Genomic DNA, 25,043 nt, shown 5'->3' with positions numbered 1-25,043 from the left:
TGTCACTTATCACTTGATGTCACTTGAAATCACTGATTTGTCATTGTCACTTGGAGACAAGTTACAGATGCAGTAGGGAGTTCTGCGCAGGAACCTGACAGCTCTAGTGAGTGATTTCTTTTTACTCTGCCTGATGGTAGCTAGGGACAGTTGAGAACCTAATCTGTAATTTTGGTTGTTCACGTGCAGACATTGGGACCTTTCAGTTCCAGTTTTAATTCCTTCTGTTAACAAAAATGTAAAAAGTCTTATTGTATTTTTTAATTACATTTCGAAAATATTTAATTTGAAGAAGTGTATCTTAACAATTTAAAATGTGAGCGAAGTTTCATTTAAAAATACATAGGATGATTCCGAAACAGATTGGGGTAAAATACTGAATAAATATGCTTGGAGAACTGAAAGCAGGGGGATGTTATTGCATGTGATGATTACAGCTTGCAGCATCTTCACACTGTTTGTATGAGGGGAAAAAGGTAATGGTCTTAAACTGACAGAGGGTGGATACAGATGAGCTCTTAGGCAGAAGCTCTTCCCTGTGAGGGTGCTGAGGCGCTGGCCCAGGGTGCCCAGAGAAGCTGTGGCTGCCCCATCCCTGGCAGTGTTCAAGACCAGGTTGGACACACGGGCCTGGAGCAACCTGCTCTAGTGGAAGGGGTCCCTGCCTGTGAGGTTGGAACTGGGTGAGCTTTAAGGTCCTTTCCAACCCAAACTGTTCTGTGAATCTATAAAACATCCATGACCTTCAAGCAGTGAAGGGCTGGAGTATGAATGTGACAGATAATTTCACATCCACATTTTGCATTTATCCTGATCTAAAAAGAAACTATATGTTTTTTACTAATCACTACATGATTTTGCAGTTTAAAAAGGTGTTCTTAGTCTAACTCAAAACTATTGCCACTAGTATTACACATCTAAATTCATTATGTCACCTGTAGAAACCTGATACTTGTGTAGAGTTTCTGGGCATAGATTTTTAGGAAAATTTCACTGAAAATAGACCAGAATAATGTGGCCTGGTTCTGATTTTCTGTAGCACAGTGTTTACAGATGTAGGTTTGGTGCCACTACAGTACTAGCTGTAGTTTCAGTGCTTATAGTTGTCTGCAGTTTTTTACTGGCATAAACTACCAAGTCTGTAGCAGTGTTTTTCTCACTGCTTTGTTCCTAAGATTTTTCTAAACAAAGAATTAGCATAATTCCTTAACTTCATGAAAAGATGACCAGTTTGCACTGCGTGACTAGAAATCATAGAATCACAGAATAGTTTGGGTTGGAAAGAACCTAAAGATCATCCATTTCCAGCCCCCTGCCACAGGCAGGGACACCTTCCACTAGAGCAGCTTGCTCCAAGCCCCTGTGTCCAACCTGGCCTTGAACACTGCCAGGGATGGGGCAGCCACAGCTTCTCTGGGCACCCTGTGCCAGCGCCTCAGCACCCTCACAGGGAAGAGCTTCTGCCTTAGAACTAATCTGAACTTGCCCTGTTTCAGTTTGAACCCATCACCCCTTGTCCTGTCGCTACAGTCCCTGATGAAGAGTCCCTCTCCAGCATCCTTGTAGCCCCCTTCAGACACTGGAAGCTGCTCTGAGATCTCCACGCAGCTTCTCTTCTCCAGGCTGAACAGCCCCAATGTTCTCAGCCTGTCTCCATATGGGAGGTGCTGCAGCCCCTGATCATTCTCGTGGCCTCCTCTGGACTTGCTCTAGCAGCTCTATGTCCTTCTTATGCTGAGGACACCAGCCCTGCATACAGTGCTGCAAGTGGGGTCTCATAAGAGCTAAGCACAGGGACGGGATCATCTCCTTTGACCTGCTGATCACACTCCTTTTGATGCAGCCCAGCACACGGGTGGTTTCTGGGCTCGAGCGCACACTGAAGTGGCTCACGTTCACTTTGTCATCAACCAGCACGCCCAAGTCTTCTGCAGGGCTCCTCTGAATCAGTTTTCCACCCAACCTGTAGCTGTGCCTGGGATTGCCCCAGATACTGGTAGCATTTAGGAGATGGATGTCATATGACAGGGAAAGATGGTGAAGAGCAGCTTTCTCCTGACTTTATTCTGCTACTACTGAAACCTTGCCCCAAATCGAATTACAGTGGAGGTCTTCTCCTTCCTGCTTTCTTTTACCATTTTGTCCATACACTGCTCAGCTTGAGGAAGCATAAATGGCACTTGAGGAGCATATCGTACCCTCTTGAAACAGTGCAGCTGCAGAGCTGAATGCTGTGGAGATGGGGGGAAGTGGAAAGAGTGTAGTGTCTCCAGCAGTCTGATATAAGGGCATGGGTGGGATGTGACACACATGGTTGTGCTGGCCCAGTGCCTAGGATGAACTTCACCTTGTGTACATACTACGCAAAGAAAAAAGTTTGTATGAGAAGAAGCTTAATGGGGAAACAAGGTAGAGCTTGGGGTTTCTGCAATGATGTGTTTCTTGTTTTACATTTCAGAACACTGATCCTAAGTCGTCTGTGAAAGGTGTAAGCAGTCAGCTTGGAGAGGGGCCTAGTGATGGACTGCAGCTGTCCAGTAGCCTTCAGTTTCTTGAAGATGAACTTGTGTCTTCTCCTTTACCTGATCTTACTGAGGATCAGCCATTTGATATTCTTCAGAAGTCCTTGCAGGAGGCCAATATTACTGAACAGACTTTGGCAGAAGAGGCATATTTGGATGCCAGTGTAGGTTCTAGCCAACAGTTTGCACAAGCTCAGCTTCATCCTTCTTCATCAGCATCCTTTACTCAGGCTTCTAATGTTTCTAATTACTCAGGTCAGACGTTGCAACCTATAGGAGTTACTCAAGTGGTACAGCAACCTGTTGGAGCATCTTTTGCAAGCAATACAGTTGGTGTGCAACATGGCTTTATGCAACATGTCGGAATTAGTGTTCCCAGCCAGCATTTGTCTAATAGCAGCCAGATCAGTGGTTCTGGGCAGATCCAGCTAATTGGTTCATTCAGTAATCAGCCTTCCATGATGACCATTAATAACCTTGATGGATCTCAGATCATACTGAAAGGCAATGGTCAACAAACACCTGCGAACATGAGTAGTGGCCTCTTGGTTCATAGACAAACCCCAAATGGTAATTCGCTGTTTGGTAACTCAAATTCAAGTCCAGTAGCACAACCTGTAACTGTTCCGTTTAACAGCACAAATTTTCAGACATCGTTGCCTGTCCATAATATCATCATTCAAAGGGGTTTGGCACCAAACTCTAACAAAGTACCTGTTAATATCCAACCAAAGCCTGTCCAAATGGGTCAGCAGACTGCTTACAATGTGAATAACTTGGGAATACAGCAGCATCACGTACAGCAAGGGATTCCGTTTGCTTCTGCAAACTCACCTCAGAGTTCAGTAGTTGGTCCTCATATGTCCGTTAATATTGTTAACCAACAGAACACAAGGAAATCAGTTACACCTCAGACAGTCAGCAATGCTGGAGGTAGTATTGTTATCCATTCTCCTATGGGACAGCCTCATGCACCTCAGAACCAGTTTCTCATACCTACAAGTTTGTCTGTTAATTCTAATTCAGTTCATCACGTCCAGGCCATAAATGGACAACTTCTTCAGACTCAGCCTTCCCAGCTGGTTCCTAGCCAAGTGTCTGCTGAGCATGTAATGCTCAACAGGAACTCTACAAACATGCTAAGAGCCAACCAGTCATATTCAGGGCAGATACTGAATAATCAGAACACGGCTGTTCAGCTTGTTTCCGGCCAGACATTCACAGCTCCTGGAAACCAAGTCATAGTCAATCACGGAACCTCACAGATTGTGGGTGGACAGGTACCCCTGCAGCAGGCGTCACCAACCGTGTTGCATTTGTCACCCAGTCAAGCTAATGTTTCTCAAGGTAGATCGAGTTTTACCACGATGTCCCCCGGGCAGTCTGCAGTCTCCAACCTGTCAGCTTCGAACCGATTTGGTGTTGCAAGTTCTTCTGGGTCAGTACATCCTAACTTGGGACCATCAGTTCAGTCTGTCGCATCAGGAGGAAACTTCACTGGAGATCAGCTCACACAGAACAGAACTCAAGTTCCCATCAGTGCATCGCATCGTCTTCCAGCATCCTCTTCCAAATCTGTCAGCACCTTCAGTCACACGTCGGTGGGAGTAACACAACAGCAGTTTGCTTTTGGTCAGGTAGGAAAGCGGCTTGAGAATGTCGTTAAAGCAATGCTTCTAAGCTGTGCTAAAACCTGGTGAACAAAGGATTGAGGCTGGTATTAACACAGGGAACCTGAATTTTGCTAGTTTGTGGTGTTACTGTGGAACTGCTGAACATTACTGTGAGCCAGAGACATGATTTCACTCAGTATTTCCTAAAGTCACTGAGTGAATGAGTCTGTCGCTTCCATTAGTGCAGAAGGTTTTGCTGGTGATTTATAGTCATATTTTCAGAACTGCATAGCACTGATCTATTTCTGCTTCCATTTAAAGGATGCTCTAACGTTACACTGTGAGCTCCCCTGAAAATCTTAACTGGAGAGCTAGATGTGAAGGCTTGAGTACATTCTGAGCGCTTAGAAGTCTTTTGGCCTCATTAAAAACTGTGGGTTTTAAGATTTGTTCCTTAGAATCCCTAAAAGGAAATACCTTTTAAAGCAGTTTGTAAAAGCGTAACAGTTAAAAAGTACTTCCTCTAAGAAGAGGTTTACTTAATAATGGACAAAGCTTCATGAATTTACTCTAAAGGTGAGAACTGGGCTATTTTCCTCCAGTGGATGCAGCTGTATGTTCAGCCCAGGTTGTCTGCTTTCAGAAGTGAACTTCCAAACTCTGCCAGTGTTTTAACTTCGTGACTTATCACACAGTTACTCCATTTCTGTCCTTTTCCTGCCTTTCCCCCCCCTCATTGTCAGTATAAAATACTGATAAGAACTGTCTCAGAATGCATTTGCACTGATTATCTTGGGGTTTTCTGTTTTCCCAAAGGTCTAATGGATTTTTTTAACCAAGACCAAAATGGGCAGTGAAATAACGTGTCTTAGAAAATAAAGTGTATTTAGAACATGTTGTAGAACCACACTTTTATTCTTGGCCCAAACTGCTAGTGCAAGTTGTAATGTTTTGTTTGCACATGAGTTATTTCAGGCCCATCTGACTTTATCCTCATGTGTCTGCATCTTCCTGTCTGTAGGGTATGTCCTGGGTCAGTGAGTTCCAGCAGTTACAAAAGCAAACTATTTCTTACTGCTGTAAAAGATGACCTGAAAATGAGAACCAGAGTACAGTTTCTGCTGTTAACCAGAATCATTTTAGTCTGTTTGTACTTGCATTTTAAATGTTATACTGTATTGTACATAAGCCATGTATCATTCAGTCCCTAAACGCTGGATAGCTCGTGTCACTGTGTATTTTTAGTTGTGCGACAGGTTATTTAGTCATCTTGCAGGTCTGAGAATCTCAAAAGCTGAGCTTTTACCAACTTGAAGTGGTAATTCATGGATCTTCTGGGATAGAACTGGTGTAGATCTGTCCTTTCAGTGGCATTTATATTCCTCCGATTTAGTTCATCAAATTCTTGAACATAAAAGGAAATGGGATGCCTGAAATGTCACCACTTAGGAGTCCGAGGTTGCAAAAGCATGTGTAGAGCTGAAGTTGCCTTTTTTGCCATTTCCTCTCTTTGTTAAAGCTTTCAGTAAATATCTGACTTCTTTTTTTTCCTCCCTAATGTATGTGGCACAGAAGAAATCTCTGAACCAGACGTCACCAGTTTCTGCCTCGAAGACACAAGATAATTTGAGACAGCCTCAGCTAACAAGTCTCCTGAGCAACACACTATCAGGTCAACTAAGGTCTTTTTAAAATCATTTTCTTTAATCTTCCCCAGCAACAGAAATAGGTGGTTCTTCAGTGTGTCAGACTTGCATTGCTGGCTCGTGCTGGCAGGGTCCTAGAGGTTATCCCAAACTTCCTTTTTAGACTACATTTCCTTTTTAAACTACATTTTTCAGTATTGAATGTGTGCTTTTCTTTTTCCCAACCAGGGCCCTTCATTTTGTAGAGTAAAAGGTTGAATTTCTATCAGCAATCATTTTCCCCTCTGTCAAATCCCAAATTGCACCTTCTTTCATTTTTCTTACTTTTTTCAGCATAGGAAAACAGAAATCATTAGTTTCCAAAGTCTGGACATCTGCTTAAAAATGCTCTGAAACTCCTAGAGCCTCTCTTGTGATGGCTGCTTCAGATACAGAGGAAAAGCCAAGCAGGATTGCAAGGTTCTGCGCAGCCTTGTCATCACTTGATTTGTTACTGACTGGGTCACATTCAGTTAGGCTTGTTTAGTGCTTTGTTCATGGCAAAATGCTGGCCTTTTCAAGCAGTACCATGTGTAAAATCACAGAATCATAGAATGGTTTGGGTTGTTAGGAACCTTAAAGCCCATCCAGTTCCAACCCCCTGCCACGGGCAGGGGACACCTTCCACTGGAGCAGATTTCTCCAAGTCCTGTCCAACCTGGCCTTGAACACTGCCAAGGATGGGGCAGCCACAGCTTCTCGGGGCACCCTGTGCCAGGGACTTCTTCCTTCTATCTAACCTACACAAAATCAGTATGCTAAAAGTAAGCAGAAGAATGCAGTAATTTTCATCTTCTGTTTGTATATAAGTAACCCTTTTGAGTAAGGTCTCAATTAAAAATAAAGGTCTCAATTAAAAATAAGGTCTCTTATTTTGTACTGCTTGTATAAGCTGTCCAGGCAGTTCTCTACAATCAGCACAGTATGGGGTTTTTGGGGAAAGAAATGTTTGTGTTGGTTGTGACATGGCATGGCTGGTAAGACGCTGTTTGAATTCCCAGGTAAGGCAATTGGAGGAAGTCTGGCCATCTAGAAGATCTAGAGGAAATAAAACCAACCACCCAGAAAGCTTTAGAAAAACTGGGTTTATATGCTTGAGGGAGGGTTAGTATTGAAAAGCTTGATGAAATGCACTGTATGATATTCAGTAAATCATTGGGATGCTCTACTTATGGTACTTGAATTGCTTCTTACATTGCAGTACTGTGGATGGAGATGATTTATATGTGAAGTTTTTTTGTAGTTTGCAGCAGGAAATACCAGTCCTGTTTCATTTTTATGAGCCAGTTTCTCTCCAGGGTAGTTGCACTTATTCTTTTAAGCTCAAGACATGTCTCTTTCTCCTAAAACTCAAGTAAAATGATCAGGATAGGTACGTGAAATTACTGTGTTCCTGCTTGGGATGACAGAGTCTTTTTAACATATCTTTTATAGGACAGGACTCTGGAGGAAAAATCGTGCAGCAGCCTCTAGGAACAGCACAGCCGCAAGAAAAAGTAATAGGATCATCATCAGTTCAACAGAGCATACAGGTAGAGAATACTTCTATTTATATGCTTTCCTTTGCCTTAAAACTCTACTGCTGTTAGGGATGTTTCAGGTCCATCTAGGAGTCCTTGCAGTTGTTGTTCAGAGTATCTGAAGTCACCCAAGCTTGTCACATTCTCCCTTGATCTAATGAACATTGAGCATTCTGCAGATTGACACTCTGCATACTGCTTTGAGATGTAATTCAGTCAGTGAATTCTGACTGCCTTCTGCTTCCTGAAGAGATGTTTGTATGCTGGAGTAATTCTTCATTAAGTTGGACAGAAGTTAGACCTGCTCTTATGACTTCTTACAACATGGTTGTTCTCTAGCTGTTGGGAAGGGGTGGGTTGTGAGAAGTAGCAGGAAAATTCCATCTGGTCTTGTCAGTTTTACTTTTTACTTCATTGTCATCTTTTTCACCACCACAAGTTCTCCTGTATGTGGCACTTCCATACAAAAATGAAATGCTGCAGTTGGGGTTTCAGGGTGGAAGGGGAGGCAGGCCTTTTAGAGAGGGAATACAGGAACTTCGGGAGGGAAGAGAGTTGTTACATTCATGGACTGAGTAGGATTTGATGTAGGCTTGAAAATGTGGGATTTGTGGTGGGTGGAACTACAAAATCATGGAAGAAAATGAGGATCTGATTTAGAATTTTTGTTCCTTGCTATAAATATCTTGGTCAATGGAGTCTGAAATGAATGTTTTCCTTTTCTTGTTAGCAAACAAGTAGGGCAGAAAATAAGAGTAATACTCAGTTATGAGTTCAGCCTGGTTTGTAATTGTTAGTTAGATGTTCATTCTCCTGTGGTAGTGAATATGTTTTACACTCTGAAGCTCGAGGCTTTTGGACCAGCAAGTACCATCACAGTGTGTCTGCTTCATGCTATCCTGCTTTGCTAGGAAGGATGCTCTGTGCCACAACGCTTTTTTGTTGCTTCTGACCGTGTTCAAAAGAGCTTCCATGCAGTCGTCTTTTAAATCCTAAGTAGCTCTGTGACCAATTTCATTGGTAAGACTAGCTTTGACTAAAACAACTCCTGACAACTTTGTATTAGCCAAAGACTCTTTGTTCCAGAATGGCAACTTTGGGAAAATACTTGGATAGCAGTAATGCCTCTCATACAGTAGGAACATGAGCCTTTGCCATATTAGAGAGCCTCACCTCTTAGGACAGTGTTCCTTTGAAAAACCTTGGCTTCATAAATGTCTGAGGAAAGGAGAAAATGATACAGGTCTACCTGATAGGTATATCTATAGCATTGACACTGGAGCAGAATTCCTAGAACCACTTTCACCCCTACCCAGGCTTGTGAGAATTCAGGTTCACAGCCTTAGCATGCTTTCCTGACAGGTACTCTAATCCATCAAAACTAGGCAAGAGAAATCAACTGAGAAATGCAGAGACAGTTCTGGAGAGCAGATTTCTTTGGAGAAGTTCTTAGTTGTACCTTTTCACCTGCTCAATTTGATAACCAGCCTGTTCCGTAGTGAAGCATGTACATACACTGCTGTGGATTTTGCCTACAAACAACATTACAGACTTCTGGTTTGTGGAAGAGAAGTGACTTCCCTATTTCATTGATACAGTGCCTTAGCAAAATAGGAGAGAGTTGAAGGTGTTTATACTTCCGTGGTGGTTACAGTTTGTTATTGGTGATCCTCGGCAGAAATCAGTGCTGAAACTTGGGCTTTGCAAAGGAGGGGATACATTGTAATTTGTCTCCTATTTTGAATTCAGGTGGACGGTCATTTAGTTGGACAGAAGAGGCCTGCTGCTAAGCAGTTAACTAAAGGAGCTTTGTAAGTCATCCTTCTTTAGTAATTTTATTGCAGATGTTTCTTCTAACCTTCATTTCTTGTTTTGTCAATGTATAGGCTTCTGTTAGAGTATGTGTTAATTATGTATCATTAATTTTCCTTCTAGTATCCTCCAGCAGTTACAGAAGGATCAGATGCATGCTGTGACACCAGATAAAAGCCAGTTCAGATCATTAAATGATGCAGTTCAGAGACTCCTTTCATACCATGTGTGCCAGGGATCGCTGCCAACAGAGGAAGACTTGAGAAAAGGTAATTTTTCCCTCTGAAAATAGGTGCTAAGTTTGTGATCGGTCTGGGGAGAGAATTGTTTGTGTAAGTTGAAGGAATCCGAAAGGGCACATGTTGAATTTTGTGCATGCTGCTGAAGAGCAGTGTTTGAAAGTATATTCTTGTCTTTCTAGTGGACAGTGAGTTTGAAACTGTAGCTACACAGCTTCTGAAGAGGACACAGGCTATGCTGAACAAGTACAGGTGTTTGCTTATAGAAGATGCAATGGTAAGTGGTGTAGCCCAGGTACTATAGAGTGTGACTGAGTTTCTTAAAAAGAATGCATCTAAAGGAAGGTGAGAGCTAGCATTACAATTCATGTTGTTGATACTATTTGTTAGCTTAGGAAGGTGATGAATATGCAGAAAGGTTTTAGACACACACACACACACACATATATATCTCTCTATCTCCAGTGTACTTGTTATTGCACCAGCAATCTCAGTGGCCAAGCTGCATTTTAAAGTGTGTGAACACATCTTAAAATCAGTGAAATGGGTTGAGTTTGTATTTCACATGTTGCCCTAGGATGGGTGCTGTTTATATAAGTTCTGTAGATGTTGAAGTGACATAAACTTCTTGGTTGCTTACCCTTTCCTCTTGCGCTTAACAGCTTGTGGTAGTCAGGCAGGTGATTTCTCTATATTTCTCTAGATGACAGAACCTGAAAGAATGTTGAAAATCTCCATTCAGATGCCTGCAGCCATATTCTAATTGGAGCTAAAGCATATTACAATTTAGGCAGTCATTACTTCTCCTTAGAAGCTAGGTGGAGCCTACATTTTTCATAAGGAACTCATCTGGTTTAAAGTACTTTCACAATCCCACGCATGAGGTAAAAACAAAACTGACAGAAGTTACTTTAAGAATATATTTTCAAGGATCAGGAAATACCATTGTGGCTTTAGACATGTTAGTTTTCGAGCCTGGAACATGTTTGAATTAGCTTATAATAGACATTTAAATCACTCTGCATCTTAGAGACAGGAGTATGTAATACAAGTGTTGGAATTGACATCTGTTCGGAATCCAGCAGTGCCATTAAAAGATACTAACCATTAAATACTTGCAAGTAGTTTCAGGTGTAAAGCAGGGATGGAGGGTAAAATCTGTTCTTTTAGCATCTGGTATCTTGTATGGTAAATCCCATTCAGTCATTTTGAAGAGGTTCTTTCACAGTGTGTTCAGGTTTGGATCTAGTTGCCTGAGTTCATAGCCAGTGAACTTTGTGAGGGATGGGTTCACTTGTTTTGAAGGCAAAATGCAACTCAGTACCAGCTAGTTAAAAGGATGGAAGAAAAAGTGCAGAGAAGAAACAGAATGATAGACTGGTCCCATTGCAAGATTTTCTCTGGTTTTCTCTCTAAAAGAGAAAGATGCTGTATGGTGTAAGAAACTGTGGTGCTCAGTGGTGAGCATACTTGGTCCTGAAAAGGTACAGTTCTTAAAACTGGAACAATAATTCCCTGTTTTACAGTCTTTCAACAAATACGGTGTACCATGAAATGGGAATAGTCATTTACGGTTGAGTTTCAGTAGTGGCTGGGGTCACAGTCAGGGTTGTTGAGGATGCTGTGGAATTGTGAACTTTCTGCTCATCTCTTTAATGATAGAGCATTTCTTTTTCTCTGAAGAAGTAACTGAACTATAAATGTTTTGATTTGGTACTGACGTATGACTGACTACAGATTTATCCCCTTCTCTGCAGCGGATAAATCCCTCTGCAGAAATGGTTATGATTGACAGGATGTTTAACCAGGAAGAAAGGGCATCTCTGACCCGGGATAAGCGTCTTGCACTTGTGGATCCTGGTAAGTAATGGTTCACTTCTGAACCATACAAAAGCAGCCTGAGTATGGCGTGCTTACAAGTAGTTGTGGCCACAGTGAGGCACTGATTGCTAGGGATTCCAGTAGCTGGAATACTGCATAAGCAGTTGCAAGTGAAATTTTAACAGCTCCCTAATTCAACAGTTTAGAGACACTGTAAGGCTGAAGGAAGTTATTTGGGGAAAAAGCGTTTTTGGTCTGTTCAGGAGAGAACTATTTCTGAGTTTCTTTTGCCAATGATCATGACTCCTGCATGGTCTCAGTTTGAGTAAGGAAGAAGCTGTGCGTTTGCTGGCAGGCAGAAAGAACACCCCTGTCTGAAGCATGAATACTCTTGCTCATCTTAACAGTGTTGCTTTTAGAATGGCATGGCCACTTAAATGGCAGCATTTTGAACCAGACTGTTGTTGAACGTAGCAACCAGAAACACATTATTTGTGTAAGATAACATTTATTTAAATGTTCTGCATATTCTGCATATTTTAAAAGCTATTCAGAGGGTGGATTAAAGAAAGTATTAGTCTTCCAGATACCATATTTGGATGTTTAAAATGCAGGGAAGTGCCCTTAGTCTGGTTTTATGTGCTCAGTGTGCTGATTAATTTGGTGATAGTGTCCACTGGATGCAGTAGAACACTTAAGCATGTGTACATCTCTTAAAGGCATGAATCTGTAGGTCCTGGGTGTTACTTGAGTTTAATACTTAGAAGCTACATTGGAGTGCCTGTTATTTTGATGTATAGGTAATTTAATGTTGCTACTTACTTTTCAGATGGTTACCAGGCTGATTTTTGTTGTTCTGCCAAACAATTTGATAAAGCAGTTGAAGAAGCACAGTCCAGTAAAAGTGACCATCAGCCTAGCAAAACATTACCTTCTCGAAGTCAGACTACCAAAACCCAAGCCAGAGACAGACCAAAATCCAGCTCAGCAGAGTCCACAAATCACAGTAAACTTCCTCTAGTGCCTAACAACGTTGTGACACCCCAAGAAGGAGTAGCTTCTACTAAGAAATTGGAGAGCCTCACTAAAGCTTTAAAGTTTGAGAAAGCTAATTGTTCTTCTGAGAGCCAGTACGTGGCCCTCTCTGAAGAGAAGCTGGCTGGGAAGGATCTTGCCAAGTCCACTGAGAATTCTTTGAGTTCTGAAGACTTGTCCAAAACCGTGTCACGAGCCGGTCCTGGAACACACAACAAAGTAACAAGGAACACAGTTCAGCCTTTCTCAAAGGTAACGTGTAATAATTCCCTCCAAGACAAAACTCTGAGGAGCTCTCCAAAGAATGAGGTTTTACATCCTGACAACAGGAAAGGCTCTGGTGAACCCCAGCAAGACTTACTGCTCAGTAAGAGTTTAGAAACTACATTTAAAAACATCTTGGAACTTAAAAGAGGTGGGAGACAGCCACAGAACGAGGCGACAAGTAGTGGCTCAGTTGAATTAGAATTCCCCAATTTTTCACCTATTGCTTCACAGGAAAACTGCCTGGAAAAGTTTATTCCAGACCACAGTGAAGGTGTTGTAGAAACTGACTCTATTTTAGAAGCCGCTGTAAATAGTATCTTAGAGTGTTAATAGTTCCAGTACCATGGACAAGTGATGTTTCTCTTAGCAGAAGCAAATGTGAATGACACCACAAGTACAGCCTGACATGCATTTAAGGTTAACCTTTCTAAACTAGATTCTGTTTGGTGTTTGAGAGCAATACTCATTGTGGTTACAGTGAGAGATCCAAGTAAAGTTAATCCTTGGTAGAATGCAGTCTGTTAGGGCCTTACTATTTCAAGTATTATTACGCTAGTGCTTTTGGTAATCGTGCAGTACTGCAACATCAGAAGGTTGCAGATTGTTCGGCCCTATGTAACACGGTAGTATACTGACAATCACAGTCATTTGAAAGGATATATTTATTAAGAAAGTGTTTTTAAAAGGTGATGGAAGCAACAATTCTCCCCTACCCTTCTCTTCCACATGTGATCCAGTTTTTAGTTATTCTGGGAAACCCACTGTACCTCTCTTCAGAAGATTTGCTTTGTTGATGAATCTGTGTTAAAGGATTCTTCAATTGGAAGGGTATCATCAGTCTGTTTACAAGGCTTCATAAGTTAAAGTGCTTTTCTATTGCTTTCTGAGCAGAAACTAGTACTTGATATATTTGTAGTAGGTAACTTTAGTCTGTGGGATGGTATTATATGATCTTAGTCACAGTGGCATGATATGAAGTAATAAATGCTTGACTAAGGAAGGTAGAATGGAAGCCAGGCAATGGCAAAATGTACAGGATGAGGCCATGCTAGAGCCATGAATTTATATATATAATACATATATATGTTAACTCTTGGGGAAAAGATTTTGCTTTTTATAATTGGATGTAGTCAGCCTCGAGTCTTTCTGAAGTGGTATAACTGTTCTTTTTTATTTGTTGTTTTTTTTATTTTAGACCAAGTGTCAAAAGCACTTTTCTTTGAGAACTGTTCTGATATTTGTAGCTTCTGTTTGAAGAGGACATTAGCCTTACTCTGATTCAATTTGAAGGCCAGTGTTTTGTTTTTCTGCTTTTTTGCTGTCAGAGAATGTTAAACCATCCACCGTAGCAGTCATCATGATCAAGAGCTGTACAGACCAAAGTCCATCAGCAATCCCAGTGTTGAAACATATCGCCGAGTGTATAATGATTCACTCAGATTTGTAGAGCCAAGGGAGACCATTGCATGGTTTGGATTTGGCTTGCTGTCATGTTGTTAAGATAGAATCTTACTATTTTATTTATTTATTTTAATCTATGACTTTTTGCTGCCCATGCTGCTTTTTCCTCGTTTACTTTGATCGCGAGTGCTTTTGTGCACTGACACTTGTCACGTGCGTGTAATACATGTGTCTGCTCAGGAGGATCTAGCTTTTATGGTTTCTAAGGTATGCTCACGTTCTCCCCCCAGACTGCCTCCACAGTTTCCTAGAAGAATTCCCAGCCATTTTCCAGACTTGCTGAGCACAACGTTCCTGTTAGAGAGGCTCATTGACAAGCTGTGGTTGTCAGTCAGATTGCCAGGAAAGAAAACAAAAAGGTTTCGCTGTTGTGTGATTCAGTCCAGCTGAATAGCACGGAAGAAAGCAGGATTAGATCCTTGTGACAGGAGAAGATTACAGTGCAACTCAGTATTGAGCTGCACTCCACTGTCAGACCACTAAAGGAAACCAAATCTGGAAAGCAATGTGAGAAAGATGAACTTCTTTAAAATTCATTTGCCCTTCAGCGTGAATGGAAATACTGGGTTTGTGTGTTACTAATTGCCATTTAAAAAGGAAATGTGCCAATTTTTAAGTACCTGTTTTTAAAACCCGACATTCCCAAGTGTTGTATGAACTATTCAAGGTAACGATAAGTATTGCCAGTTTTAAATTTTTAGTTAGGTGTCCATAGAATAGGCTCTGGGGCATTGAGTTGTTTTCTTATTGGCAAAACTGACAATAGAAGTCTCACCTATTGCCTTTTTAGTTTTAACAATATGCTCATGGCTGTGTATCCTAATACGTGTTTTATTTGGTCATTCTGGAAGCTGAACCATTCTCAAGTGTCTAGGTAAGCAAGCAGGAGGTTACACAGCTCTGTGTGAACTAGTTCCAGTTTTCTTTTACAGGGAAAAGGCAAAAAAGAGTCAAGTTGCACATGGATTGATCCACTTGCTTTTTGTACCACCTCCAAATTGGGTACATGGGGTTTCCAGCCTCTCGGCAGCAAATACGTAATTGAAGTCTCAGGCTATGTGTCTTCTGTTGGATCTCATTTGGGGATGGGGGACAATGTCAAATTCCAAGAAGTAATTATGGTTGATTTGGTCAGACACATTTCTCTGAACTACTTCTGAGAGGAACCCATTGAACAGTCCGAGCAAGATTCATGTTAGATTTGTTAGTGTGCTGTTGTTCACTCCTTTGAATTCAATTCTAAAGGAATTCCGGTACGTGGTGAAGCAGTAAATGAAAGAAGTGTATTTTTGTGGTGCTTTAAAAAAGGAAAATATGAATTTATAAATCATATGGGCTCACGTCCAGCAAAGTCTTGTGAATGTGCATGACTTTCCAACATGTTTTCATTATTTTGCTGGATCCGCATTGTGATTTCCATGGTATTTAATACTGCCTAATAGTAAAACAAATTTTCAACTGGCAATTAAGAAAACTATGTTCATTTTGAAGATTTTTAGGATAATTTATCTGTTAGATTAGGGAGGCCTTACAGACTGACTTCACTTAAAGAGGATGTGTCACTTATTGTCAGTGTGGTATGGACTTTATTTGCTTAAATACCTTCATTTGTAAAGTATGTCTCACTTGAAATTGCTTTGTATACATTTTGTAAAAATATTTATAAAATGTTTTGTAAAAAAAGAAGTATAACAAATTGCAGTTTATTTTGTTATGTTGGATAAATACTGTTAAAAGACACAAGTCAGTAAATATATTGTTAATCCATGGATAGGAAATGTTTAGTTGGAGATTACAAATTGAAACAACCATTGCAATACAGCCAAAGATTTGGGAAAAACATGTCTATCTGTGGTTGTCTTGATTTAACCAAGTTGAATATTTACATGTCCAAACGAGGATTGTTCTCAGTTGAATTCATACGGTTGCAAACTATTCTTCCTTTTGTGCTTTTTCTAATGCAGCCCTGTTATAAAATACTGAATAGGCCAACTTCTCGTACTATTTGTGAATCTCTCTGATCATACCCTCTTAGGATTTGGTTCACATGGTGGTGTAACTACATCTAGTAACGTTGATCTCCAGATCACAAGATTGCCGATGATCCTGCTCCGTTGCCATTAGGGATCTTGCCATGGGGAGGTTGCTGTGACACACTCTCCTCCTCTAGCATGCTTCCATGAGGTACAGGCATCACTTTCCTGATACCCTGGGGAGATGGAAGAGGGGTTGTGTTAGTCACCGAGCCACCTTATCCGTGCTGCAGCTTTCAGAGCTGTGCCGTTTGTATTTGGTTGCAAGATTGCCCATTCCTGCCTTGTTTGGCTGTGAGAGGAGATGACAATTGCTGGGGACATAATGCCGCTTCCTGCTTCTGAGGGGTGATGAACCTTTTCTTGCTGTGATTGAATTTTTCAGAAGGCATGCAGAGGTTCTGCTGTAGGAAAGCTCTTATGCCCGGAACATCAACATTTTACTTTTGGAGGCTATGAGAATGAAGGATTGAAGTGCACTGCCTCTCCACTGGGATTAGGGCCTGCAGTGTTGAAAGGTAGAAAACTTCATGGTTAGTATTAGTTACTTTGTCAGTGAGACAAAATAAACATGCCTTTCGAATACTTCCCACACGGATTCAGACAGTAACACAATAAAAGCAGTCCTGTATTATTCTGATCTCTGTTTGGGTTAGGATGGCTAAACAGCTTGGATTGGTTTTTCTCTTTCTCATATACCTGTAGAATTACCAGGCAAACTTTCTGGGTTGGGAAACATTTGATGTACAGTTTACCATGCAGCTGTCTTCACTTTAGAGTGTCATTCCAATGCAAGAAAATGGTGTGTTACTTTTAATTGCCTTTCAATAGCATTTTGATGGTCGGGATTGTTAGGTTTATTCCAACATTCAGCACAGGATTTCTGAAGATGTGGGCATGCCTGTTAAGGCGTAGCTTATTTCAGAAAGTCAGAACCCCTTTTGTTTTGAGGATTGGTCCACATGAACTGCCAGAATAATTTTGGCCCAAGGAAAGGTACGCAAGGGATTTGAAGCCTTCGAAGTTTCTCTCCTCTTCAGGAATTGTTTTCTTTATGAGCCTTTGAATTTTTCCTTTAGAATTGTACACACTTTTCCCTGGAATCCTCACAAGGATGAGTTTGTTGGCGTCAAGACTTGCAAGAAGTTCTCTTCGTGACTTTGGGGGTCTGCTGTCACTTTGGTCAAGAAAAGTCACTGCAGAAAATGAGCATGGTGTGGTGATGGTCTGAAAAGCAGCACGCTCTGGGGCATGTACAATCCACTGTACGCAGATGTCAGTGCAGGAGGGGTGGGTATTCTGAATGGCTTGTTCGGAATGGATGGATTGGTGTTTGTGCTCCTGGTCTTGCAGCCAGTCATTGTACTGGAAATTGTAATAAAATCATCCATAATAATGTGTTGCAGCAAGCAGGGAGCTTTTTGTTACCTATCACAACACATGATTATGGATAATAATAATAAGCAAGCAGAAGCTTGCTGTACTAGGGAAGAGAAAGGAAAAAGGACACAATGTGGCCAGCTGAATCAGTGTTTCTGGTGTACAAGTAGAAGCCTCTGAAGTTGCCCTCTTGTGTGCTGAGCATAAAACCCTGCTTTTTCCTGCTTTCTGGAACATAGTGCTCAGTCTTAATCGCTGCTTTTGCTTTGCAGGGGTTTGTTGAGGATTTTTTTCCAATTCTGATTGTTTTCTTGGGAATCATAGAATCATTATGTTTGGAAAAGACCCTTGAGATCATTGAGTCCAACTGTTAGGCTGCAGAGTCAAATGAGGTATTCTTACTTGAGGTAAATTATCTTAGGGTCATAGAATAGTTTGGGTTGGAAAAGACCTTAAAGCTCATCCAGTTCCAAACCCCTGCCACGGGCAGGGACACCTCACACTAGAGCAGGTTGATCCAAGCCCCTGTGTCCAACCTGGCCTTGAACTCTGCCAGGGATGGGGCAGCCACAGCTTCTCTGGGCACCCTGTGCCAGCGCCTCAGCACCCTCACAGGGAAGAGCTTCTGCCTTAGATCTAACCTGAACTTGCCCTGGTTCAGTTTGAACCCATCACCCCTTGTCCTATCGCTGCAGTCCCTGATGAAGAGTCCCTCTCCAGCATCCTTGTAGCCCCCTTCAGACACTGGAAGCTGCTCTGAGGTCTCCACGCAGCTTCTCTTCTCCAGGCTGAACAGCCCCAATGTTCTCAGCCTGTCTCCATACGGGAGGTGCTCCAGCCCCTGAGCATCCTCGTGGCCTCCTCTGGACTTGCTCCAACAGCTTCATGTCCCAGCTACATTAAACACTAAGTTTTAGACCTCAGTGCTTTGAAGGGGGCAGCAAGTTTAGTTACTCCATGCTGACAGATCCAGACAGCTCTTAATGCTTCAATTACCTTTTGTGTCAACACAGCTTTTTGTTACATAGCACAGTCATACCAGAAGCCACATTTTCAACATTATCCTGAACCCTTGGCTCTGGGAGTTCCTCACTGTCACACACTTATTACATGTTTCATTCTGATTAATTTACCCAAACAGGCTTGCCCTGATGGAGCTTCACAGTCTCTGCTCACCACTGAAGTAGAAGCAACACAGACCTAACTCTGATGTTCTTTTCTAGACATGTGGCAGATAGGGCCTGTTCCCCAGTCTGTTGAATGAGTGGGAAGATAATTTCAATTCAGGATGATGGTGGTCATACTTCTCTGTAAAAGATGGAGTTTAAAAAAGCATGAAACTGAATTGATGCAGTACCCTTGGGTGGAAGGCGATGCAAGGACTCAAATTGGCCAGCATCTTGGCCCTTAGGTAAGGTAGCAGCGTTGAGTTAATGATGTTACCTGGGGTGGTGATGGAATAAAATGATTTCATACAAGCAGGCTGCTGGTTTATTTTTCCCTCTAAGCATTATAAACCCCTGACAATTCCTGCTCAGTTCTGAGAATTCAAAGCTTTATTCTCTTCTGAGCACTTTGACGCCAAGTGTTCATACTGAGATGCGGAGCTGTGCACAAATTCTGGTGAGAAATACAATGTTAGGAAGTGGTACAGTGAGGTGAAATAGTTGACATTGACATGAGGTTTAAGTTCTGTTTGGGTTCCTGTGATCAAGGCTGAAGTTCAGCAGCTGAAATGAAATGTAGAAATTAGCAGTTGTGAAGTTCAGTTGGAGAAGTACAAGGTTGAAATCATTCAAGCAACGCGTGTCATTCCTGAGCTGAGATTCTCCTTGACGTCAAGCTTTGGGAATGAATTCAGAGGTAGTTAAGCCTGACAGCTTTTTGCAGCTACCAGATGGCACATAAAGGACACTGGGAAAAGGTGCTTGGTTTTTAAGCCTGTAACTTCTATGGATGGAATCACAACTTAAGCTATGATTTGGGGGAGTGAGTTCCATCTGCTGACGAGTCAGGCAGCTCATAGGCTTCGAGAGAGCTGCGTGCACCATGTACTTGTCTGCATAGAGAAGACCTCAAAATCTGGCTTCAGTGTTTATTGTTGGAAGTCAAGGGACTAAAAGTAATTGAGATGCCTTTCTTACATAGTAGCATTCAGCCACTGGGCCAGCAGCAACAAAATACATTTATAAATGTCTGCTTTGTTCCCTTTAGAGTGCTTTAACTGATGTGAACAAGAATATTGCTGCACTATTACTGAATTTGATGGTTATTTAAACAAGTTCTGTTCCATTTGAAGGTGATTTCATCTCAGATCAGAACTTCCAAAGCTTCATTCCAGAATACAGTCCCCAGAAACTCTGTGTTGGTTTTTAAATCCCTGGATAGATCTTTCAGGCTCTGTAGATGGTGTGTGTGTGATGTGTATCCTGCGAGCAGCAGCACCAACACTGTTGGATACCTGCTGTGGTTCATTTCACAGTGTGATTCTGCTGTGTGTGCCGGAGGCTGACAAATGGCGAACAGAAGAGACACACATGTGGTTACTATTGCTGGGGTCAAACAACTTGGTTTCACCTTGCCTTCAAGGTGAAATTAATCAGGTGTTTGGAAGGCCCCTATTAACAGGGGCAAATAACAGGCTTGTCTGGTGTGTGCGAGAAAGGTTTGGTGTGGAATGCTCAGGAACAGGCTTGGAAACCATTGTGTGTGGAGCAGGGAATGCAGACGAAGCTGAAGGAGTCAAGGCTCCAGGCTGTGGGAGGCATGAGCAGGTAGGTAGGCATGTGTGGGATGGGTTTTGTGGGGACCTTTGAGATTTGAATGACTAAACTTGATTTTAAAGGCATGGGATGTATTTAAACACAGGAAGTTGCATGTATCCATTTCTGTATTAGATCCTTAAACATACTGTGTTTTTTCCCCATTGCACCTCTGTGAAAATAGATGATACTGGGGGAAGAATGAATTTAGCCTGGTGAATATTAGACTTGCATGTATATTTGTGTGTCTTACTGCTGCAAGGGTGGGCTCAACACACAGCTTGAAAGCTGGATGTGAAAGCAGAAACCTAACGTGCAAGGTCTGGTGTTAAACTGAGCAAGAACGTGACTAAAAATTGTGGGTGGAATCCAAAATACTGTGGAATGATGGAGTGTTTTCATGATGCTGAATGGGCATCACTGGCCACACAGTCTTTACCAAGAGGTGAGGAACGTGTGGAATCTGTTTGCTACTCTGCTAGTGTTTTCCCTGTGGTTATATTTTCCTCATTGCTAGAATAGGTCTGGAGTATTCAGTGAAAATGCATACAACCTCCAGACACCTGCAGTGGTTAAGGAGGGCAATGTTAATTCTGTTGCAGCCAGTCTGAGAGTTACATCTTGAGTTCCCAAGGAGTTAATACCTGCTTTTTTGAAGTTGAATTACAACACGTTTGATTTGTCAAAGCTAAGAGTGGTTTAAAGAGGGGAGATTTGGGTTAGTTCTAAGGCAGAAGCTCTTCCCTGTGAGGGTGCTGAGGCGATGACACAGGGTGGCCAGAGGAGCTGTGGCTGCCCCATCCCTGGCAGTGTCCAACTTCTGTCTTAGATCTAACCTGAACTTGCCCTCTTTCAGTTTGAACCCATCACCCCTTGTCCTATCGCTGCAGTCCCTGATGAAGAGTCCCTCTCCAGCATCCTTGTAGCCCCCTTCAGACACTGGAAGCTGCTCTGAGGTCTCCCCGCAGCTTCTCTTCTCCAGGCTGAACAGCCCCAATGTTCTCAGCCTGTCTCCATATGGGAGGTGCTGCAGCCCCTGAGCATCCTCGTGGCCTTCTTGAGAGCAGTGAGCTCAAGATCCCCTGGGTTCTCTCAGTACCAGTCTGTGAAGCCAGAATAGCAACTGGCAGTGAAGTGTCACCTTTGGCAGAGCTGTCTCTTGAGTATTCACTGACCACCTCTGGTCCTCTGTTGGGCAGCCTGCTGTCTGCTGCAGCTTGTGCGTAACTCCAGGCAGGCATTCCCAAAGCATTTGTGGATGGAGCGAGTGCTCTTCGTTTAACAGGCCTTGCCTGTTTTCAATGTTGAAAGTGTTTGATGTCCAACCTCACCCACAGCCTCTGTTATCTAGTCTGTTATCCACTAACTGCAGTAGCTGTCAGCTTCCCCTTGAGAACAGTCTGGATCTCTTCCTTCAGCCCCTGGTGAAAGCGATGCTGGCAACTGCTCTCCAAGCACAGATGGCAAGCTTGGAAATGTCCGGACATTTGAGCCTCTGCTTTTTGTGCATTCAGTCTCTGTGATCAAAACGCATTATTTATTTAGTGCCTTTGAGCTGTAATGGATCCAGGCAGAGAGCAATCTGCCATCCAGCTGGTGAGGCACTTACCAGCCACAGCAGGCACCAGGGTAAACCCAATCAGAGAGCTGCTGCCTGTAGAGGTGGTAGTGAAATCCTTACCGAGCCCTGCTAATGGGAACAGTTCTGTGCAGCTGCACATACAGACTCTTGCAAAACACCGTGTTCAGGACTGCACACTGCTGTTCCCTCTTCTGCATGCAGCAAAATACCAACCTTCCAGGGTCAGGGTCCTTGCAGCCCTTGTTGGAGCCTGCCTTGCTTTGGGATGCAGACTGCACAGAGCCTGGTTAGTGCAGACAAGAGCAGAGTGAGGGGGGATCCCATCAATGCAGATCTCAAAGGAGGTGCCAGGAGGATGGTGCCAGACTCTTTCCAGTGGTGCCCAGCGACAGGACGAGGAGCAATGGCCATAAACTGAACCACACCAAGCGTCACCTCAACACGAGGAAGAACTTCTTTACGTGAGGGTGGCACTGCCCTGGCACAGGCTGCCCAGGGGGGCTGTGGAGTCTCCCTCTCTGGAGCCATCCCAAACCCACCTGGACACGTTCCTGTGTGCCCTGCTCTGGGCGGCCCTGCCTTGGCAGGGGTTGGACTGGATGATCTCCAGAGGGCCCTTCCAGCACTGATGGTGCTGGGATGCAGGCTCAGCCCTCCTGTACCCTCAGACAGGGGAGTGCGGTTAGGGACCCCTTCCACTGGAGCAGCTTGCTCCAAGCCCCTGTGTCCAACCTGGCCTTGAACACTGCCAGGGATGGGGCAGCCACAGCTTCTCTGGGCACTTCTTTTTCCTTCATTTTGACTTCTCTTTGGAAGGAAACCCGCTCGTGTGAATGTTGTGAGCACACAGACACAATAGCTGCAAAGTGTGAATTTCTCCCAGCTGCCTTAATGGAGTGTTGATTTTAAAACCTAATTTCCCTGCTGCTTGCTGTGCAATTAACACCCAGTTAATACGTTTGGTTAGTTCAGCTGTGTGGTACCGTGCTTAGTGTCAGGCTGCGTGTCAATATGGACGCTTCAATCAAAACATCCCTTTCAGATACGTGGGTAGTCAAAGAACAAATTCTGGGGCTATGGAAGCAGGAATAAGCCAAGAAAAGCCGGTGATCTTGTTCTTCTGGATAAATTAATTGTAATGAATTGTGTTAATTTCTGTTTTGCTGAAAAAAAACCATAGCAAAGAGAGTTGAGAGAGGGGTAATTGGAAAATGTTTCTTTGCATTTACAAAGGTATCAAGTGAAAGGGAACCTGACAAAACAGAGGCTGACACAGATGGTGCATCAGAGAGGTCCATGTAAACTTGAATTACAGGGAAACAGGACAGCTAAAGAAGCAACGATAGTGAGGTCAAACCCCTTTTATTAAGCATATAACTGAATAGGAACAAATAGCACTTCCTGCCATGTGTGACAGCAATGGCCTTTGCTGGTACAAGGGTTTGAAACCCGGAGTGCAGTGAGATGGAAAAGCAAGCCCAACACCCTGCCTGAGGGCACTTGTTAATGACAAAATAACTTGTAAAAGCTGTACCTTTCAAGCTACTTCAGGACCCAACAAATCCTTCCTAAGCGGCTTCCCTGAATCTCCAGTAAATTTCACAATGTTCTGTCCTAATGAAACAAATCAGGGCTTTTGACCACTCGGCTCAGGAGGAGCAGGAGGCGATTTCCAACCCTTCTGGAGCTCTCCGGGCTGGGCACGGGGCATTTCCCTGCATTGAGAACACCCGTGTTCGATCAGCTCTTGCATTCAGACCATCCCTGCATTCGGAACACCCGTGTTCGATCAGCTCTTGCATTCAGAACACCCGTGTTCGATCAGCTCTTGCATTCACAACATCCCTGCATTGAGAACACCCGTGTTCGATCAGCTCTTGCATTCACAACATCCCTGCATTCAGAACACCCGTGTTCGATCAGCTCTTGCATTCACAACATCCCTGCATTGAGAACACCCGTGTTCGATCAGCTCTTGCATTCAGAACACCCGTGTTCGATCAGCTCTTGGTGCCTGCGCTTTGCGCATCAGTTTCGTGGCTCTCCACGAGGTGGAGGAAGCAGCTTAGGTTCGCCTTGCGCCTGGGGCTGCGCAGGGCTCCTGTTCCCGCCGCGTGTCTGCCCGCCTGGGAGGAGGCTGCAGGAGCAGGTACTGAGGCTTTCTCGCTGCTTGAGAAGTGATAAAGCGGGTTTCAGTATCCGGGCTCCTCCGTGATCCCAGCGGCTTTTCCATAGGAGGAGCTTCATCCCATAGCGAAGTGCGCGGTGGGTGGCTGGGCTGGCGGAAACCCCCGGTTCTCTGTGCTGCGGGGTGTTCACCCTTGGGGACCAAGGTCGCTGTAAACCCGGTGTTCTTTATGGATAGAATACAAGCAGGACAAATAGAGGCTGGTGCCTGGAGTTAACAGTGTAATTTACACTGAGCTCCAGGCTCTCTGTGGGCTGTGGTGGGGTTTGGAAGGACTTCACCTTGCACAGTCAGCCCCAGGCTTGTGTGTCTGCAGCTTGTGTTTTCAGTCCTTGCAGCTAAAACCAGCCCCCAGGGAACGTGCGATTTCCTTCCCTTGCCTTAAACCCCATCGTCCAATTGGTTTTGGTTTTTGCCTGCATGCAATGTGTCACAGCCTGAAGTGCTGGGTAGTTTTAATATTCAATTCAGCTGATTTCTGCTGGAAAGAAAAGAGGTTGCTGTGCCTGCTCATCTGCACATGGCAGAACCCTGCTTCTCTTCTTATGGTCATCTTGTGGCAGCTCATGTGAGTTGTTTTTCAGGGCATTCGTGTGTTTGCAGGGATGCTAAAGTGGTTTCTGAGTTGCACAGGGCTAACTTGGTTGTGTCAAGATAAAGTGCCTTTGGAATAGGGTATTATAAGGTCATTTACAATGAGCGGACAATGATATTATAAGGCCATTTAGAGTGAGCGGACACAGGGGTAGAACTGAAGGCTGATAGTAAACTGCTTGGAAAGGCTGGAAAGGAGTGTTGAGGAGCAGTTGCATCTTTGCTAAGCGATGCACTGTGCCTGTGTTGTTCTTGGCAGGATTTGGTCTGTGAGTTTACACAAAAGGGTAATTCTATGAGCTGCTTGTTGCTGTGTCCCATGAGCACCACGAAGTATGGAAGAAGTGGGAGGTGAGGAAGGTGCAGATTTGACAAACAAGGGAAATCAGGGAAAATATCCATGAGCCTCTTTTTAAATGGACAAAGGAGGGTGTTCCATAGTGCCCCAAAGCCTTTATTTCTGGGGTAAGGGCAGATGGGGGGTAAGTTTAGGTGATGCTTTCTCTCTGTTGATTTTCCCCTTTACTTG

At 43.3% G+C, this 25,043-nt stretch overlaps 1 protein-coding gene across 8 annotated transcripts in view; it reads left to right on the top strand.

The window, feature by feature from the left end:
- BICRAL (BICRA like chromatin remodeling complex associated protein) overlaps window positions 1-18,755 on the top strand; it is a 55,951-nt gene extending 37,196 nt beyond the window's left edge. For 6 of the 8 annotated variants that reach the window (XM_080615661.1, XM_080615658.1, XM_080615660.1 and 3 more), the window contains 8 exons: window positions 2,459-4,159; window positions 5,708-5,807; window positions 7,255-7,352; window positions 9,090-9,151; window positions 9,276-9,421; window positions 9,574-9,668; window positions 11,149-11,251; window positions 12,042-14,067. In XM_080615661.1, coding sequence (XP_080471787.1) covers window positions 2,459-4,159; window positions 5,708-5,807; window positions 7,255-7,352; window positions 9,090-9,151; window positions 9,276-9,421; window positions 9,574-9,668; window positions 11,149-11,251; window positions 12,042-12,844 — 3,108 coding nt within the window. In that variant the 3' untranslated portion in view covers window positions 12,845-14,067. Of the gene's footprint in view, window positions 1-2,458; window positions 4,160-5,707; window positions 5,808-7,254; window positions 7,353-9,089; window positions 9,152-9,275; window positions 9,422-9,573; window positions 9,669-11,148; window positions 11,252-12,041; window positions 14,068-14,907; window positions 17,299-18,611 lie in introns of those variants that run through there. The other 2 variants (XR_013956614.1, XR_013956613.1) reach the window with 2 other exon arrangements.
- The last annotated feature ends 6,288 nt before the right edge of the window (window positions 18,756-25,043 follow it).

This window comes from Psittacula echo, assembly GCF_963264785.1.
Source record: "Psittacula echo genome assembly, chromosome: 4".
Classification (NCBI taxonomy): Eukaryota; Metazoa; Chordata; class Aves; order Psittaciformes; family Psittacidae; genus Psittacula; species Psittacula echo.
The sequence above is the reverse complement of the archived record's forward strand: the minus strand, read 5'-3'. Positions and strand labels throughout refer to the sequence as shown.